The sequence below is a fragment of the Acartia tonsa genome, chromosome 9, assembly GCF_053477335.1.
Source record: "Acartia tonsa isolate MP-2025a chromosome 9, ASM5347733v1, whole genome shotgun sequence".
In the NCBI taxonomy this organism is placed as follows: Eukaryota; Metazoa; Arthropoda; class Copepoda; order Calanoida; family Acartiidae; genus Acartia; species Acartia tonsa.
The window spans coordinates 2331175-2351072 of NC_137268.1; the positions used below are offsets into that span (position 1 = coordinate 2331175).

At 32.9% G+C, this 19898-nt stretch overlaps 2 protein-coding genes across 2 annotated transcripts; one reads left to right on the forward strand and one right to left on the reverse strand.

Moving 5' to 3' along the window:
• The first annotated feature begins 261 nt into the window (after positions 1-261).
• LOC145328408 (uncharacterized) lies at positions 262-2254 on the forward strand. Its single transcript, XM_080172048.1, has 4 exons — positions 262-372; positions 896-1573; positions 1700-1777; positions 2093-2254. The coding sequence occupies exons 1-4, from the start codon at positions 262-264 to the stop codon at positions 2252-2254; spliced, it is 1029 nt and encodes a 342-aa protein (XP_080028174.1).
• A 122-nt stretch (positions 2255-2376) lies between these two features.
• On the reverse strand, positions 2377-4852 carry LOC145327682 (uncharacterized). Its single transcript, XM_080171239.1, has 2 exons — positions 4432-4852; positions 2377-3569 (listed from the first exon to the last, which is right to left on the reverse strand). The coding sequence occupies exons 1-2, from the start codon at positions 4825-4827 to the stop codon at positions 3165-3167; spliced, it is 801 nt and encodes a 266-aa protein (XP_080027365.1). The 5' UTR covers positions 4828-4852; the 3' UTR covers positions 2377-3164.
• Positions 4853-19898: the final 15046 nt, after the last annotated feature.

A 19898-nucleotide genomic window follows, 5' to 3' on the forward strand; every position in this document is an offset into this window, starting at 1 on the left:
ACCACTGAGCTATGATGTCCGACATTTAAAAATATTTTGTGTAACTTGTCTTTTTTGCACTGAGTCTTAGCTCATCTATAGAATGTTGGTTACTATACCCATATGTCGCCTGTTTGAACCTACCTGAGAGGGGAGGCTGTTCTGTAATTATTCAAAATTAGAAGTTTCTGTTTAGTAAAAATTGTCGCAAATATAGGTTGTAAATGATATATTTAGGTGATTGCAACATTTATGTTTCTATATCAAATGAGAGATGCAATAATGAAGATGCAGAAAGTACCAATGATGCTATCAACAGATTCACTTAACATAAAAGATGTTAATCCGCCACTGCTAACTATTTGCCCTTTGAGACAGTACAATGTTTCTAAGGTTTGTTATATTCATTTTGTTTTTTCTCAGTTGATCAAAAGAGGTTGATATTTTTAATGCCTTTTTGAAAAATCATTTGTATACCCTCTGGGACCTATAAATCAGCAGGAAACATAACTCTGATTTGATATATTTTTTAATAGTGCAAGCTACTCTATAACTAACCAAGGTCTGTACATCCAAAAAAAACTCTAACATTGGCCATAGCTGGGCTATAATAATGGTTCCTGCAGTTTTGAATTCATATAATAAAGCCTAATCAATTTATAGGTATATATAACTTGGGTCAGTTTATCTATCCTTTTTGTACATCTTTCTGTCCAAGAAAAGTAACAAATAGATTGGTATGTATATAATAGATCAGAAATAAGCATTATACCTTTGGCTAAAGTATAACTAGACAAATGGTCTTTAATGTTATTTTATTATTTCAAAAGGCATCAGTTTTCATGAAAAGTAATCTTATTTTCAACAATATTGCTATAATATATTGATTTATATTAATTGCAATATTATTATTTAGATGTCACGTTTTGGCTATGATCATGAGTACTTTTTGTTACTTGGTGGCGATGCCTTTGTTGATGAAGAAAGGAATTCCTCGTCTTGGGGAGCACATGTTAACATGACCTTTCATGATTTGGTTGCTAATAGCACTGATCATCATGATCATTACAAAATTATAGAATATAATGAATATCTTGAATTAAATCCAATTCTCAATCCAAAATTTGGATACTGCCTGGAAAGCAAAAACTACTCTTTGGATGTAATATCAATTAATCTTTTTGAAAAATTGGATAATGATATGGTTATCTTTCTAACCGACAACTCTATGAGCTCAAACTATGGAATTTACTACCCATCACAAGATGGAGTAATGAAAATTGAGACACAAAAATCTCTTGTCTATACATACAGAGCTGAAATAACCAGCTATGATAAGAAACTTTCAGCTGATGAGGATGGATGTATTAATGATAAAAATTACAAGCTTAGCCAATGCATTGAAGAAGAAACATACAAGGACTTGAACACCAAGTATGGGTGTGTACCTGCTTGGCTCTCATCTAAAAACCCATGTGGAGTTGTCATAAGTACACCTTTTATGGAGTACTTTTCTTTGAACTATGTTGAACAATACTTTTATCTTCTGGATACAACAGCACAAAAGAAATGTAAGCTACCATGTGAAGAACAGGTATAAATCATTGTTATCATTTGGAAAGATTTTTACAAACTAAACCAATTTGAATTTTTCATACAATAATACTTTTTTGTAACATATGTTTTAAATAAGTCATTGGTGAATTTTTATTTTCTCCAGAAAATCAAAATCCAAGTTTTGGGAGCCCACCCTAATTCAGCACCTGGATCATTCATCAAAATTGAATTTAATCAGAGGGTATGTATATTTTGAAATAAATAGTAAGGTTTTTTATTGGAAGCTAGAGATCTTCATATTTTCTGGTCCAAATTGGTTGTACTTCTTAGGGAAGCCTTAACATTTGGTGGTTTCTTGACCTAATATATTTGGGTGATAGAGTTTGGCATCCAATTGATAATGCTCTGGCTTCTCTAGAGTATAACTTAAATCCCAGGAGAATCCTGCGCTAATGGTAAATGTAATTCTTGACCTCCCTGGGTACTTTCCTAGAGGCTAGGAGTGAATCAACTAGTTGTTTAAATAGCAAAACGAGCAAATAAAGATCATTCTTAGGTAACCAGATTTGTAAAGCTACCTAACTACAACATACTCAACTTCTTGGTGGATGTTGGCAGTTCAATGGGATTGTGGTTGGGACTTTCTGCATTATCTCTTTATGATAATGGAGTAGGAACTATCAACTATTTCAAATCTATTGCAAGAAAATTTTATTGATTTCTTTTATGTGTATTATACCCAATAAGTAAGAATCTAGATTTTTTTATTGATACTGTCAAGCATTATGTTAAGTTTAATTTATTTTTTTTTATCTTGAGGATTGCTTCTAGTATCTGATATCTTTATTTAACAAATTACCATAATATAACATTCACTAAACTTAGCATAGTTGAATACAAATAGTTACTTTAAAACACATTTATTGATTCTGCTAATTCACAATATCTAGAAAAGTCGTCATACTTTGGTATGTGGGTAAGAGAAAAATATATTGCCTCTTTCTTTTTTTATAAGCTAAATGTAAAGTTAAGATTAACACCCCTTCCTTCCCTCAAGTGCTCACAGAAGTCTGTAGAGTCTGTAGTAAGTATAGAAGTAATAGATTACAAGTGACTGGTTCAGCTTTGATAAGTTCCCCATACTTACTTTTGAAATAGTAAGCTTTTTTGTCTGTAGCGAATGATCTCGCTAACCACTGAACCGATATGGTTCTCCTTTTACAGTGAAGCTTCTTATATGTCCTAAGATGGTTTTAGGCTATTTTATTCTTATAAATTAGTTTGTTAATGGTTTTAGGTTATTTTTCTGCCCTTCCATATCCCTTTTGAGTATATAGCTCCTAGATGCTAGGGACGCAGCCGCTAGTTTTAAAATAAGGAAGAAGGTGAGTTTATCAGTGCATAAGAGTTAATTTTTGTGATAGCGCCAGCTTAGTTACTGAATTGTGCTGTTAACTTCATAATCTTCATAAGCTGGTGGCTGTTGGATTATGCTTTAATTAAACACAGTCAAAATTATTAAATTGGAAGATAGATACTGGTGCAGGCAAGAAAAAGGAGTTATAATTAGTATGCCATATGATGATTCGGCTCCTGTAGGAAACTGTCTTAGTGGATCATAGTCATTATCAGACTACATCTTCATTTGGTTCAATAACGCCATTCGCCTGTTCTTCTGGATTGGTACTGAAGTTAGACAACACAGCTGGAGTCTGAGTCAACTGTGTTGGTAGTGATGACGTCATCGCAGCTGGAGTCTGAGTCAGCTGTGTTGGTTGTGATGACGTCATCACAGCTGGAGTCTGAGTCAGCTGTGTTGGTTGTGATGACGTCATCACAGCTGGAGTCTGAGTCAGCTGTGTTGGTTGTGATGACGTCATCACAGCTGGAGTCTGAGTCAGCTGTGTTGGTTGTGATGACGTGGCAAGATGATTTCCAGTGCAGGGGCAGCAGGCTGATACCACAACCCTTTCAATATCATGCTCTCCTGGATTGCATTCTGGACATATGCAGTATGCCATCAACTTAAAGACCTGAAAAGAAATTATGAAATTAATTTTCATTAATAGTGGAATTTCAACTCTTAATGTAATACTATAAATTTTACTGACAACTTTCTCATATATGTGGTTTCTTATGTTTAAAGCGCCATAGTTAGGTAATTGATGATTTTGTATTATTACTAGCAGCTACGTCCTTAGAGGCCTCTAGGGGCACTTGAGTATGTAGGAATTGAATTTAATATCTCAATTTTTTGGCTTTGAGAACAATATCGGATAAGTGGTTAGCAATATCCTTCAGGACTAACAGACAAACATCCTGTTACTTTATTTTAAGAATATATTAGAGACTAAAGCACATACATACCTAAATCTTTTATTTTAGGAAAAGATATGAATAGTTATTTCTCGCATCGTATTATGAACAGCTTTCCGCAGATATGAAATGTACAATTATTTTAAAGATTAAATTAAGATTAAAACCAGTTTTTTAGCCCCGAGATGCCGAAGACACAGGTTAAGAAAACTGGTTTTAATTTTTCGATTGTACATTTTTATATTCATAGAAAACTGGATACAATACGGTGGATGAGAACCGATTCTTATCCACCGGATATTATTCGGTTTTGAGTGAATACAAGAATAGTTATTTCTCGCATCGTATTATAAACGGCTTTCCGCGGATATAGAATGTACAATCATAAGATTAAAACCAGTTTTTAAGCCCTGAGGTGCCGCACGGGCTAAAAAAAACTGGTTTTAATCTTATGATTGTACATTTTCATATTCGTAGAAAGCTGGATATAATACGATGCTCGACATAGTTTTTTTTGTATGGATGAGAACCGGTTCCTATCCACCGGATTCGAATGAATACGAGAAAAATATTTCTTACCACAACAAACAAGATGAATGGTAGCATTAGTACTTCAAAAGAATTGCAAGCAGCAAAGGCCACCAGGTAAAGTTGTGTTCCACTCAACCAGTAGCCATCCCCCAGGTAAGCTTCTGGATTGTTCATGTCTCCTCTCATAAAGGGCACCAACAGAAGAGAGATGAGTGACAGCACAAAATTTAGCAGAAACCCAATATAAAATTGACCCTTGTTGACCAAACAACATAAAAGTATGGTTATGAAGCTTATTGTAACTGCCATAAAAAGAACTGGCGGAATAATAAAACCGTTCAGATTCGCAGTACTATCTACTATGATGACTATCAGGTGAAGAATTAACATAAACAAATATTTTATGTAACGAGCTTTAACCTTCTCCAAAATATTACAATTCATTTTGTGTAATTTAATGTTTGTTTAAAAGATGGGATTATCTACTGACTATAAAACAAAAATCTACTGTTTTATATTCTAAAGATAACAAAATTATGGAATAAGGGATAATAGCTAAACATTTCTAAATAGGAAATAACTGTTTGTACAGATTTAAACTTTTTTCCCCCCAAAATACTGATATTAGAATAAAAAAGAATGACAACATCTATAAAAGCGAAGCTCTGAAACGGACAAACGAACAATAACATAAATAGAGTGACATAACTATAAAATCAAAACATAAATATGTAAATGTCGAATAAAAATTTTAAGTAGATTAGTTGAAAATCTGCTTAAATATAGGATAATGTTTAAGGACATACCTACGTTTTTTGGACTTGATTATAGAGATGCTTCGCTTATAACATTGTACTTTGTTTTCCTAGGAATCAGTATTCCAAAAAACATATCAATCGGATAATTTTATCACATAAAAATTTGTTGTTAAAAAAGGTTATAAATCAACATGATTAAAATGGACGTACCGACATTCTGGTAACGATTATAGAGTTGCTACGCTTTCTAAATCGTACCCAACTACTACAGGAATCACCATGCAAAGTTTGAAATCGATAGGATAATTCTAACATGCCTAAATTATCGAAAAAAGTTATCCGTTCCTGACGGACGGACCAGCCATGGACGTCCAAGCTTTTTATTTGGGGGGGTTAAAATGGCGCGCGAAGCGCGCCGCAAATTTTTGTTACCCCCCCCCCCCCAAAATTTTTACTCGGGGGTAAAATTTGCTTTGGGGGGGGGTATCTACCCCCCCTGAAATCTGTTGGCACCCCCCCCCCTAAAATGTAAATGGGGTGGGGTATAAAATGAAAAAAAAATTTGGGGGGGGGGCTAATCACCCCATTACCCCCCCCCTTGGACGTCTATGGGACCAGCCCTAATTAACGAAAAGCTTCGCTTTTTAAAACTTAGTTTTTGCATACATAAGCCCTGAGATTTGATAATTCTAGTAGCCATCAAACTATAGCAAATCATAGCATCAGAAATTAACTGATTAAAAAAACAAGGATGATAAAATCTTGAAATTATTTTTAAAATATTTATTAAGGATTCTATCTCATATAGAAGCCAAATTAAACAAACATAAAGAGTTATAGATCAGATACCATTTAGACAAAATTGTATTCCTAAGAAAATTTCAGCTTTCTTTCTCTAATAGCAACAAAGTAAATCACGTTTACCCTCATAAATTACGATTAAATTCCTTTTGGTCACGTACCAAAGGACGCTCAAAGGTGTAGGGCGAGGTAGGTGCCCTACCCCTCCCAAATTTATTTTTTTTAAAATACACTTGGAAATGTTGTGGACACCATCAAAAATGTTCGAAATATGTTAGATTTTATCCCTCCCCCTATTCCAGAAAAAAATCTGAATTACACTTTTCCTATTAAGACCTCCCCCCTCCGCCCCCCCGCCCCCCCCCCCCCCCAACAAAAAAGGTCGGACGTTCTTAGCCTAACCCCAATTGAAGAAATGTCTTGTACATAACGTAGGTAGGTTACACATCAACAAGGATGACAACATCCATAAAAGCCAAGCTCTGAAACGCTTGTAAAGTGTCAGAACTGAATAAACAAAATATGAATATAAAATTTTTGACAAAATTAGACGTAAATTTGTTCCAAAACTTCTTAAATACAGAATTCTGTTTAAGGACATACTGACATTTTTAGGACTTGATTATACAGATGCTTCGCTCAAAATATTGTACCTTATTGTAATAAAAATCAGAAATGCAAAAATCTGATCAATCGGATGATTTTATCACATAAAATTTTTTTGTTAAAAATGTAAAAAATCAACATGTTTAAGATACAAGTACGGACATTCTGGTAACGATTATAGAGTTGCTACGCTTTTTAAATCGTACCTAACTTCTACATGAATCATCATGCAAATTTGAAATCGATAGGACAATTCTAACATTCTTAAATTGACGAAAAAAGCTATCCGTTACGGACGTACGGACTGACAGACGGACGGACTGATGGACGGACTGACTAACTGACTAATGAACAAAGTGAAATATAGAGTAGCTTCGCTACTAAAAATTACGTTGATAACAATTATGACGATGCTATAATTAGGTAAATATAGATTAGTTATTTTAATGACATAAATGATAAGGTCATGCGTATTATATATGCAGAAATGACATATTTATTTTATGACAGATTTTAAAACTTCCAAAAATCAAAGCTAACAGACATGTACTCAAATAAAGTGAAAGTTGTAGCTGGCTAAAATAACGATAAACCACTTTACCCCATCCCCTACCCTCCTACTGGATGAACGAACTGACCAATAAATAACGTCCCATGTTAGCAACCTAAATTGAAGACATTTTTTACCCTGTCATAATATCCACGTATATTCTACATCCATTGCAAACTTACATCTTAAGAGTGATTATAGATGAACTTCGCGATCTATGTACATTTATTGATCTAGCCATTTCACAATATCTGTAAAAGTCGTCATACTTTGGCTGTAAAATCAAGGATGACAACATACATAAGTAGCGAAGCTCAAAAATAACAAATAGACATCCAGAAAAAAACGAACTATTGAGCAGTGTTAGGAAAAAAACATTAAAAGTAAAATAAATCACAAAACCTTTTATATTTATAATGTAAAAATCTAGGAATCAATCTAGCACTCCAACGAATAAGCAAATCTTAATGAAACTATGTGGGAATATGTTAAATCTAAATTTATTTAACCCCTGAATTTTTTCAGCCGTATATTTTGAATAGAATTATAAAAACTTAAAAATCTAGGAATCGAACTAGCACCCTAACTAATGTGCAAATCTGACGAAGCCCAAATTACATAACTTTTGCACTACGTCGTCTTCCTGTGACGTCATATTCTCCATCTCTTTTTTTGGGATTTTCTTTTCCACTTCTCCTCTCATCTCCCTCATTTTATGACGTCACAGGAAGACAATGTGGTGCAAAAATTATGTATTTTGGGCTTCGTCTGCAAATTTCAATGAAACTTGATATAAGTATGCAGAATTTGGTCTTATCTTGAATAGGAGCCGAGAAAATCATGAAATCATAAAAATCTGGGAATCAATCTAGCACCCCCAGTAATTGACGAATCTTAATGAAACTTGGTGAAAATATGAAGAATGTAAACTTATTTAATCCCTGAAAATTTTAGTCGTCTATCTTGAAAAGGAGCCGAGAAAATTACGTTTCCCCCATAGCGTGACGGACTAACGGACAAAGTGAATTATAGAGTAGCTTCGCTACTAAAATTTATGGTGTAGTAACTATTCATTAAGTTGACTTATCAATATCATGAAAACTAATTTCTGAAATTGTTACTATACTACATGGCATTTAGAATTTAAATTATTAAAAACGCTCTAAAACTTATAAAATGCGCAACATCTGGCAATTTTCTTGTAAATTTTCTGCCCTAGGCGATTTAATATATTTTTTTCTGATTCTATTGATTCTACTGACAAAGATTGTGTAGCCAGCCTATTTGCCAGCTACCTAGCGGCTTTTAAAGTTATTAGCTCGAAACATTGATATTGTCATTTGGTCTTGATCCGTTAATATGAAAAAATCAACTACTATATAAAAGCACTAGCGGCTGCACCCCTAGCATCTGGGGGCTCTTTTATATCTAAGGAATATGGAAGGGCAGAAAAATAGCCTAAAACCATACCTACCCAGACCTTTTTATAAATATGAAATAGTCTAAAACCATCCCGAGACCTATAAGTAGCTTCACTGGTAAGGAGGACCATTTCGGTTCAGCATTTTGAAGAAAACTTTAAAAGGTTTAGTGATTTTTTTTAGAATTTATTGTTAGAAGAGCTACCCCTGTACTGAACAGTAATGTACAGAAACTTTAAGGGATAAGACAATGGAGGTTACATTGATGTGTACATCTAAAATGATGATAACCTAAATTATACCTTCTGTAGATTTATATTCTGGATGAAATGTTTTGACAATATTAGTTTAGAGCCACCCAATCACAATTCAATAAAAGTACCCAAAGTTTTTGATACAACAAGTAAGATAACATTGTTATAAAACTTTGGACACCAGTGTAATTTACAATTTAATATCCCCTCCCCCTGCTAATGTATTAACAATTAGGAAACAAATGTTATTAATGAATATTAATAATTATAAATATTTATGAAAAATTATGCAATATTAGTCGTAATTGAGATCAACTGAAAATTGATTACCGATTTCTTACTTAATTTCCGAAGTTGTACAACAGATAACCCAACTATTGTAAACGCTTCTCTGATCAAAGGAAAAAGCGATATAATGTATAAACGATTTAGAAATTATACATTCAAAATTTTAATTTTTCAAATTTAATTTTTTTTGGAAGTTTAAAGCCTTTTTAGCTAGTAAATATTGAGATAGGATAAGGGTGCTATGTACACAATCGGAAACTAGACTTCAGCTGAACGTAATTGATTCATATTTGGTTATTTAAAGCAATGCTTCCTACTGTGCTTCGCCCATAGCCACTAGAGGCATTTATTTTGAAATTTTAATACAGATATAATGGTAACAGGATGCCTCACTGACTGTCTGTACCAAAAGATCTCATACACCTAACATTATTTGTATCTTATTATTTGAAAATTTATTTATAGTATGGCTTCGAAATTGATTAATATCCGCTGGATTAGAAATGGATCTCAGACATACTGAAAAATCCTGCATAGCATCGTAGTGCAGACAATTTTCCAAGATTATTAAAATAAAAATCATACAATTAATACCAGTTTTGTTAGCACGGGCCTTTTTCATTATAATATCCGCGGAAAGCTGTCTATAATACAATGCGATAAATAACTATTATAAATTGATTGATTTGTATATACAAAAATAGATGGATATAAATTGATTGATATGTAAATTAACTACAAGAGTATTCTATTAGGTGTAAGAAATAAACGTCTAACAATGTTACTAAATCCTTATACTAAAATAACAGAATGTCTGTCTGTCTGTGTGTGTACCGAAGGATCTCGCTAACCGCTGAACCGATCGGGTTCTCATTAACAGGGTAGTTTTTCATAGGTTTCGGGAAGATTTATAAGTATTTTGGGGGAGGGTACAACCACCCTCCCAGGAGAAATCGTCCCTAGAAAAAAAATTTACAATTTTTTTAACTAAATTTAAAAATGGGGTTATCAAATTCGACTCTCCCCTCCTAAAGTACCCCTAGAGGCCTTTAGGGGCGTAGCCGCTAGTTAATATATAAGCCAAGAAGATTTATGATAATGACTCTTTTTGATGACTAATTTCATTGGTTTAAAAGTTTGGACTCTACTAGTTTGGAACCAACTAATTAAAATCTAATTGAAGTACCCAAAGTGTTGGAGTCTAAGAATACAAGCCGTCTTTTAGATCTAAACTTACAAACATACACTGTCAAATACAATACTTAATACAAGGGACATAACTTCTGTATTAAAATGACTCTACTGTAAAAGATCTCGAAAACTTCTGTTCATGGGGTGAATTTTGAAGATGATTAAAGTCCCTCCACAGATTATGACGTCATACGCTAGAATAACCAATGAGAGGCCAGCATAAATTTTACCATTGGTCAATTACAGTGTATACTGGCCTCTCATTTGCTATTCTATTGTATAACGTCATAATCTGTGGAGGGACTATAATCATAATTACAAACTTGCTAAATTGTATGAACATACAATTTTCTAGAATAGTTGGGGAATGGATATAAAACACGTGGATATATTAACAGGGGAAAATTTGTCGTCAATTTAGGTTGCTAATATGGACCTTATTTATTGGTCAGTTCGTTCATCCAGTAGGAGGGGAGGATATGGGGAAGTGGATGGGGGTAAAGTTATTTTAGCCAGCTGCGAGTATCACTTTATTAAAATGTGGTGCAATATCCAAGTAATTATATATCGGATGGTTGGGGTTACACATTTCTGACCATTTTCTTAATGTATTGTGTTAAAGCCAAGTTTAACATAGATAGATAAATAAGACACAGGGTGTCTACTTAATGAATATAGAAATCTTATCACAATGATTTCGAAGGTGCTTTGACTTTTGTGTCAGAACCTAAATTGGGACATTTCATTACCCTATGTTAGGTAACTTCATTTCACTTTTCAATAAAATTTAAAATGCAGCGGTTTTTGAGAAAATTAGATTTGAAAATTTTAAGTTAAATTTTCATCCCCTAGGAGTTATCGCATAATTATGACAAGAAAAGCAAAGATTAATTGATGCGCTAGTACCCAAAGTCAGGCAGATGCACATTCCCTTTAAGCCAGTACACAAAGTCTGAGACTCTTAAAAATTGAATATTCGATCCATTGTCCCCTCCCTTACTCCCTGGGTTTTGTGATTTTATATTATTTATCCTTTTCTTATTGTTCCTCGCTTTTTAAGCCCACAGAACACTTTCTCTATTACTTACTTTGTCCGTTTAACCATCCATGATATTTCTGTGCTACGCTACTATGATTGTAATTGTCCTTTTTAACATTGAAAGACAGAGATAAAATTTATTGGACACACTGTAAAAAAAAATAGATAGATAGATATTTGGCAATTTCTCTTCAACTGTTTGTGGACCACAAACACACTTCTAACACAAAACGAGTTAGAATTGCCCTTTACATTTCAAACTTTTTACAGCAATTTTTTGAATGATATAATTAGCCTATTCTTATGATTTTTTAAACAAAGATACAATAATTCAAGCGAAGCATGCCTACACTGAAGTCCTAAAAATGTAAGTATGCCCTTAAACAGAATCCTGTAATTACCCAATTCTGCAATTTGCTTATGTTTTGGGTTCGATATTGTTAAGATTTTAGAAAATATTTAAATGAACCGAGAGGGATTATGGGTGTAATGTGGTCTAAATTCCGGTTTAAGGGATTATACCATAGATAGAGATAATGTATTGTATCTTAGCCAAGTAATTAGTCAAGTATTTACCTCATATGAGAGATAATTAGAGTCATCATACCTGCTACAAGTAATTAGTCAAGAATTTACCTTATATGAGAGATAATTAGAGTCATCATACCTGCTACAAGTAATTAGTCAAGTATTTACCTCATATGAGAGATAATTAGAGTCATCATACCTGCTACAAGTAATTAGTCAAGTATTTACCTCATATGAGAGATAATTAGAGTCATCATACCTGCTACAAGTAATTAGTCAAGTATTTACCTCATATGAGAGATAATTAGAGTCATCATACCTGCTACAAGTAATTAGTCAAGTATTTACCTCATATGAGAGATAATTAGAGTCATCATACCTGTTACAAGTAATTAGTCAAGTATTTACCTCATATGAGAGATAATTAGAGTCATCATACCTGCTACAAGTAATTAGTCAAGTATTTACCTCATATGAGAGATAATTAGAGTCATCATACATGTTACAAGTAATTAGTCAAGTATTTGCATCATATGAGAGATAATTAGAGTCATTACACCTGCTACAAGTATCTAGTCAAGTATTTACCTCATATGAGAGATAATTAGAGTCACCATACCTGCTACAAGTAGTTAGTCAAGTATTTACCTTATATGAGAGATAATTAGAGTCATCATACCTGCTACAAGTAATTAGAGTCATCATACTTGCTACAATTAATTAGTCAAGTATTACCTCATATGACAGATAATTAGAGTCATCATACCTGCTACAAGTAATTAGTCAAGTGTTTACCTCATAAGAGAGATAATTAGAGTCATCATACCTGCTACTAGTAATTAGTCAAGTATTTACCTCATATGAGAGATAATTAGAGTCATCATACCTGCTACAAAAAATTAGTCAAGTATTTACCTCATATGAGTGATAATTAGAGTCATCATACCTGCTACAAGTAATTAGTCAAGTATTTACCTCATATGAGAGATAATTAGAGTCATCATACCTGCTACAAGTAATTAGTCAAGTATTTACCTCATATGAGAGATAATTAGAGTAATCATACCTGCTACAAGTAATTAGTCAAGTTTTTACCTCATATGAGAGATAATTAGAGTCATCATACCTGCTACAAGCAATTAGTCAAGTATTTACCTCATATGAGAGATAATTAGAGTCATCATACCTGCTACAAGTAATTAGTCAAGTATTTACCTCATATGAGAGATAATTAGAGTCATCATACCTGCTACAAGTAATTAGTCAAGTATTTACCTCATATGAGAGATAATTAGAGTCATCATACCTGCTACAAGTAACTAGTCAAGTATTTACCTCATATGAGAGATAATTAGAGTCATCATACCTGCTACAAGTAACTAGTCAAGTATTTACTTCATATGAGAGATAATTAGAGTCATATTTTTGCTCTATCACACCATTATCAGTTTAAATCTTATCTTATAATCTTAATCAGAGATCTTAAGGGATAAGACAATGGACAATAAATTGATGTGCATCCTAAATAGAGATGAACATAATAGGCCTCCTATAGATTAAGATAACTAGTTGAAAAGATTGAATATTATTAGATAAGATGTTTATAAAACTTTAGGTACCAGTATATTTTACAGTCCAATGTCTCCCCCCCCCTCCCCCCTGCTTTTTAATCCCTTTTCTTTAAAAACACTTAAAACATCGGAAGACCTGGTTCAATGTTCATGTTGTATCGAGCAAATTTTTCGGATCTTTTACAGTAAAATTTACCAAAAATAAAACTATTTCTAAGAGCAACAAACGAGCACCGATTGCGGGTTTCTTTTTTTACAGGCGTTTAATAAGAATTATCTAATATTAGATAATCTAGATTATTTGTAGGCCTTCTTAGGCAATGTACAGGCAGATAGCAAATAGCACCCAATATTTTTTTTAAAGCGAAGCTTTTCTATAATTAGGGTCGGTACGTCTGTACGTCCGTGACGGATAGCTTTTTCCGTTAATTATGCATGTTAGAATTGTCCTGTCGATTACAAAATTTGTATGGTGATTCCTGTAGTAGTTAGGTACGATTTAGAAAGCATAGCAACTCTATAATCATTACCAGAATGTCCGTACGTCCATTTTAAATATGTTGATTTTTTACTTTTTTAACAACAAATTTTTATGTGATACGATTGATCTAATTTTTGGTATACTGATTCCTTGGACAAATACAATATTATAAGAGAAAATGTAAGTATGTCCATAAACATTATCCTGTATTAAGCAGTTTTTCTATAAATTTACTAACAATTTTGCTTCGACTCCTATACATTTATATTCTGATTATTCAGTTCTAACACTATACAAGTGTTAATGTCCGTTTGTCCTACCGTTTCAGTGCTTCGCTTTCATGGATGTTGTCATTCTTGTTTTGTAAATAATCACGTCTAGCAATATTTTACTTTTAACTGCACTAGATCCAAAATTTCAACATCTTTTTTCTCTCAGGGATAAGGTAGAACAGTTCATATGATTTTCTGAGCTTCTGTTTAAGATAGACTGCTCTATAACTAACTTTGTCCGTTTCTCCATATATGATTTTTGTGCTTCGCTATTAATGGATGTTCTCATCTCTTATATTAAAGAAAATAAGAAAATAGTCCTGGCCTAAAATATTTTTTAGAAATGGATCAAAACATTTTATTATTCTACACCCTTATCTATACACTTTTTCTCTCTCCCTCTCTCTTTCTCTCTCTCTCTCTATCTCTCTCTCTCTCTTTCTCCTTCTCTCTCTCTCTCTCTCTCTCTCTCTCTCTCTCTCTCTCTTTCTCCTTCTCTATCTCTCTCTCTCTCTCTTTCTCCTTCTCTTTCTCTCTCTCTTTCTCCTTCTCTTTCTCTCTCTCTTTCTCTCTCTCTCTCTCTCTCTCTCTCTCTCTCTCTCTCTTTATCTCTCTCTCTGTTTTATTCTATTAAACTTATTTTGCTTTCATCTTTTGTAAATCTTGTAAAAGAATTTGGAAAATTCAATCAATACCATGGAGCAAATATTTAAAGAGTTGTATACAAGCCACAGTGGGATCTTTTGCCAAAAAACGGGACATTTAGAGTAGACAAAAGTAAACTTCAATAAATAAGCTTGTATTTGAAGAAATGATGTAATTTCTTTTGCTTTAACTCGGAAATAACTTAAATTTTGCCTCTGTTAACTTCTAATGTGCATTTGGTACGTACGTCTTGCTGTTTTGGAAGCTACCCTATTTTTAAAAAATCTATAAAACTTCATAACTTTAGTTAGGATAGGAATATTTTAACAAAATCAACGTCTATGTAAATATTTCTTCAATGCAAACAATGTTTGTAAACAAGAATATGGCGTCAGGTGCACCCATTTCGAGTCCCGGCATTTTTAGGTAGGTCCAGTATAAGTAAAATAGGACACTTATAAGGCATGTTTTCAAATATTTTTTTTTACAGATATAAACAACAATAACATAATTTTCAAAACACTTTTGATTTTGTGTTAATACCTTTATTCTAGGTCTAGCTATCTTCATTTAAAGTTTGTATAAGAATATAAGCATAATTACTTAAATTATATTCTCTCTCAAAGCGTATATTTCTCTCTCTCTCTCTCTGATGCGTATATAATGTTTTTGCAATATTATAATTAATCTCCAATTTGAATTTCTGCTGGACCAAAACCAGTTAGAACTACAAATTTTTTTAAAACACATGAAATTTAGCAAATTTAATTGCTAAAATAAAAGTTTTTTAAGTCATCTTTATTTAACGACTCCTTTATCCCTTAAATGTCCATTAAAACCGCGAGAACGGCAAAAATCGTTAAAAATCACGCCAACGGCGGCAAATAACGGCGAAACGGTTCGCCAGAGGCAAATGATGCATGAGTCAAGAAAGATCCGCCTTAATAAGCTTGAAAATATTGCAGAGATGACTTTGGGCTCTAAAATGACTCCTTCCCCCTCTAACGGGGAAAAATTTGAAATTAACAAGAACGAAATTGTTCAAACCATGCAATGTAAAATGCTCAATTACTCAAAAACGGACAAGAGGCCCTAGGTTGTGAAAACTGTTTTATACACAATACATGTTGTATATTAATATTATTATTGCAAAACCCGGGGCCTCCTGTCCGTTTTTGGGTAAAATGGAGAAAACTGATTTTTTGGGGTTAAAAATCTTAATATTTTTGGTGAAATTTTCTCACAAAATGTCAATTTACACCACCAAAAAAATATTTTTTTAAATTTTTTCTTTAATTAGACATTGGTACAGGTATCTGAAAAGTACCTCAATAAATTTTTTTTTCATAAGATGAACATAAATGTATTTTTTGTTGCCTTGAAAAAATTGTGTTTAAAAATCTGGAAAATCATCAAAACTGAAAAGAAAATTTTCACTACCTTTTTTAAAAATGGCATAAACCGGCCAAAAATTAATATTTTTAAAAAATTTCTTTTCTAGCTGTCTACTTACAGCCATTATTAGGTCCTAGGATAGATAAAAGTCGATTGGATGTCCCGATTTTTTTCAAAAGATCCCACTGTGCAAGCAGAACAATCAATAGCATGAAGCAAATATTTAAAGAGTTATATACAAGCAGAACAATTAATAGCATGAAGCAAATATTTATAGAGTTGTATACAAGCAGAACAATCAATAGCATGGAGCAAATATTTAAAGAGTTGTATACAAGCAGAACATTCAATAGCATGGAGCAAATATTTAAAGAGTTGTATACAAGCAGAACAATCAATACCATGGAGTAAATATCTAAAGAGTTGTATACAAGCAGAACAATCAATATCATGGAGCAAATATTTAAAGAATTGTATACAAGCAGAACAATCAATAGCATGGAGCAAATATTTAAAGAGTTGTATACAAGCAGAACAATCAATAGCATGGAGCAAATATTTAAAGAGTTGTAAACAGGGCAAATACTGATCTTATTATATAAAGTATTGTAGGGAGACAAAGTCACTAAAAAATCCGCCACGTGACGTCATAAAAATTAGGGATTATCCATCTCTTTTTTAGGGGTTTTCTTTCCCACTTCTCCTCTCATCTCCCTCATTTTAATGACGTCATGTGTCTTATTTTTTATGATATTTATGATCTCCATAACTACTGAAACGATTAAGTTCTTTATTTTAGGTAGGCTTCACATAGGTCCTTGGTCAAAAAAAACTTTTCCGAATTTCATTCTTCTGCTAACCTAAAAAGTTATTTAAGGGGTCTAGAAATACATGTACGTGTACAAAATTTTATCTCAATATATCTACTGACCAACAAGCGCCAGGCCTCTAAAACATCAACAAAGAATGGTTACCAATATCTCAGCAATGTGAATGTTTTTAGCTCTTCTGCATATTTTAACATATATGGCCAAAGATATGGAATAAAAAAAAGCTTTTGTCAAAGTCTAAAACTAGCATCAGTCAGTTTTCTAAAATCATGCATTCCATCTGTAAGAAAAATCTCCAGCGCTAGACTCGTAATAAAGGCACAACAATATTAATGGCATTTTCTAATTTAAAGCAAGGTTGACAGCATCCATTAAAGCGAAGCACTGAAACGGTAAAACAGACAGACATTAACACTTGTATAGTGTCAGAACTGAATAATCAGAATACATATAAATGTACAAGAGTCGAAACAAAATTGTAAGAAAATTGGTAGAGGATAATGTTTATGAACATATTTACATTTAAGGACTTGATTGTAGAGTTGCTTCGCTTAAATTATTGTACTTAGTTGTCCAGGAATCAATATATTAAAAATCTGTTCAATCGGATAAATAAATCACATAAAAATGTGTTGTTAAAAAAGTAAAAAAAAAAACATGTTTAAAATGGACGTACGGACATTCTGGTAAGGATTATAGATTTATAACGCTTTCAAAATCGTACCTAACTACTACAGGAATTACCATGCAGAGTTTGAAATCGATGGGACAATTCTAACATGCCTAAATTAACGAAAAAAGCTATTAGTTCTGGATAGACGGACGGACCGACCCTAATTATAGAAAAGCTTCGCTTTAAAAAAAATCTGTAGAACCCCTAAATTCATTTTACAAGCCATTCTAATAAGTCTAAAAATGTTTTATGAAATAACGGGGTTTCCAATTATTTTTTGAAAAGGCCTATCATATTTTTTTGTCACTTTTAACACTGTTTAAATTTTTCCTAGCAGAATGATGTGCACGCCCTTGGGAAGATAGAACGCTGAATATGAAAAGGGTTGCCAATAATGTCAATAAACACGTGAATAGAATACAAATTGATACATTCAAATTAAAATCTTAAACAAAAATTTCAAAACTGAATTTTCAAGAAATTGAGTTTTTACAATTTTGACAGGTACGTTAAACAGATGCAAAAATTATATTCCAGAATGGCTTTGAAAACGATTAATATCCGTTGAGTTAGAACTGGTTCTCAGACAGGCTGAAAAATTATGAATAGCATCGTATTAGAGACATTATCATTTCCACGAATATCAAAATAAAAATCTTAAAATCAACACCAGTTATCTTGGGACTTCAGCCCTCGGGGCTAGCAAAAATTATTGGGAATAGTCCCTTTCGTGACATCGCCTCATAAGGGGCGATTTGTCGTATTTTTAAAATGGCTTTTCATAGGTTATTTTAGGTTAGGTTAGGTTATATTGGGTTAGGTGATTGCCCCTCAGGGTTAGGTAATTGGCCCCGCAGGGGCTAAAAATACGAGAAAAGCTACTTTGAAAAATACGAAGAATCGCCCCATAAGGTGTGATGTTACGAAAGGGCCTATACCCAAATGATTTTAATCTTATACTTCTTTATTTAAATATTAAATAATACGATGCAATAAATAAATATTCTGCCATTGATCTTCCTCTCACTTGAGAATTTGTGATTCTTATTGGTAAGAAAAGCCAAGATAATTGAATATAACTTTTACATGTAACACACAGAGAAAGGAAATAGAATTAACCAACACAACTTTTTGGTTGGGAGGGGTCACCCAACCTTCATTTTAATATAGCCTTAAAGCCCCAATAGTTAAGGGGGGAGGTCTCTACGATTTTTTTATTTTTCAAAAACAAATAACAAAAAGATTGCTTGATTTTGAGAAACTAGCCTAAAAAAGGGTTTATTTTACACCTCTCTTCAGAATTGGAGGGCATGTTTACTCTTTTTTCCATACCCTTAAAACTCACATTCCAATGGCCTAAAACATACTGAAATTTAAATTAAAGATTCTAAAAATTGTAGACCTTCAGTTCAGTGTTTATAAAGATTAACATTCACACAGACAAATGTCTACTTTAATAATTTTTCAATAAAACGTAATCTTTTCTATGGTAAGTGCATTTACCCAGATATGAAAGAAATCTTTAGTTTATCTATTAAAGTAAAACACTAGAGGGAGAAAGGGTTAAATAAATGTATCTCCCCATCGCAATCGTCTTGTGCAACTTTTCTATTGGGTCATTGAAAATCAATGGTGTCGCTTATATTAACACAGCCAAGTTGCAGAAAATAGTGTAGAAGCAGAAGAAAGAGGTCTTTGAACAATGAAGGGAGGTAGTTGTCTAAATATACAATACATCTATACTATAGATCTGTTGTTTATCTAATGCTAAAAACTAAGGGATAAGGCAATAGGTATAAATATCAATATGTAGATAAAAAATTAATGTCAAATCTAACTTTAATTTGGTGGGAATCACAATAATCTAACCCCCTTCCCCCTCCCAATTAGAGGCACAGACAGGAGACACATTTCCCCTCCTACTAAACCTAATTGGTATAAATATAATTGCAATTGTAAATAAACAAGGATGACAACAAAAAAAAATTATGGATGAACAGTTTTATAAAAAAACATTAGACTAAAAAATCACGAAACCTTGTAAGATTTATAGTATGAAAATCCAGGAATCGATCTAGCACCTCAACTAATAAGCAAATCTTAACCCTTTACAGTCGGGCCCCTTGCCGCACCTTAATCAGTCGGGGGGGGGGCGTTCAACGCCCCCCCCTATTATCTCAGTTCCTATTAGAGCTAGAGGGCTAAAATTTTT

Bases quoted from the DNA above. Each gene is read 5' to 3' on its own strand.
- LOC145328408 (XM_080172048.1), top strand. From the start codon at position 262: ATGAAGATGCAGAAAGTACCAATGATGCTATCAACAGATTCACTTAAC. The intron at 373-895 runs GTTTGTTATATT...ATTATTATTTAG, and splicing joins GACAGTACAATGTTTCTAAG to ATGTCACGTTTTGGCTATGA. The intron at 1,778-2,092 runs GTATGTATATTT...GATCATTCTTAG, and splicing joins AAATTGAATTTAATCAGAGG to GTAACCAGATTTGTAAAGCT.
- LOC145327682 (XM_080171239.1), bottom strand. From the start codon at position 4,827: ATGAATTGTAATATTTTGGAGAAGGTTAAAGCTCGTTACATAAAATAT. The intron at 3,570-4,431 runs GTAAGAAATATT...ATTTCTTTTCAG, and splicing joins CATTCATCTTGTTTGTTGTG to GTCTTTAAGTTGATGGCATA.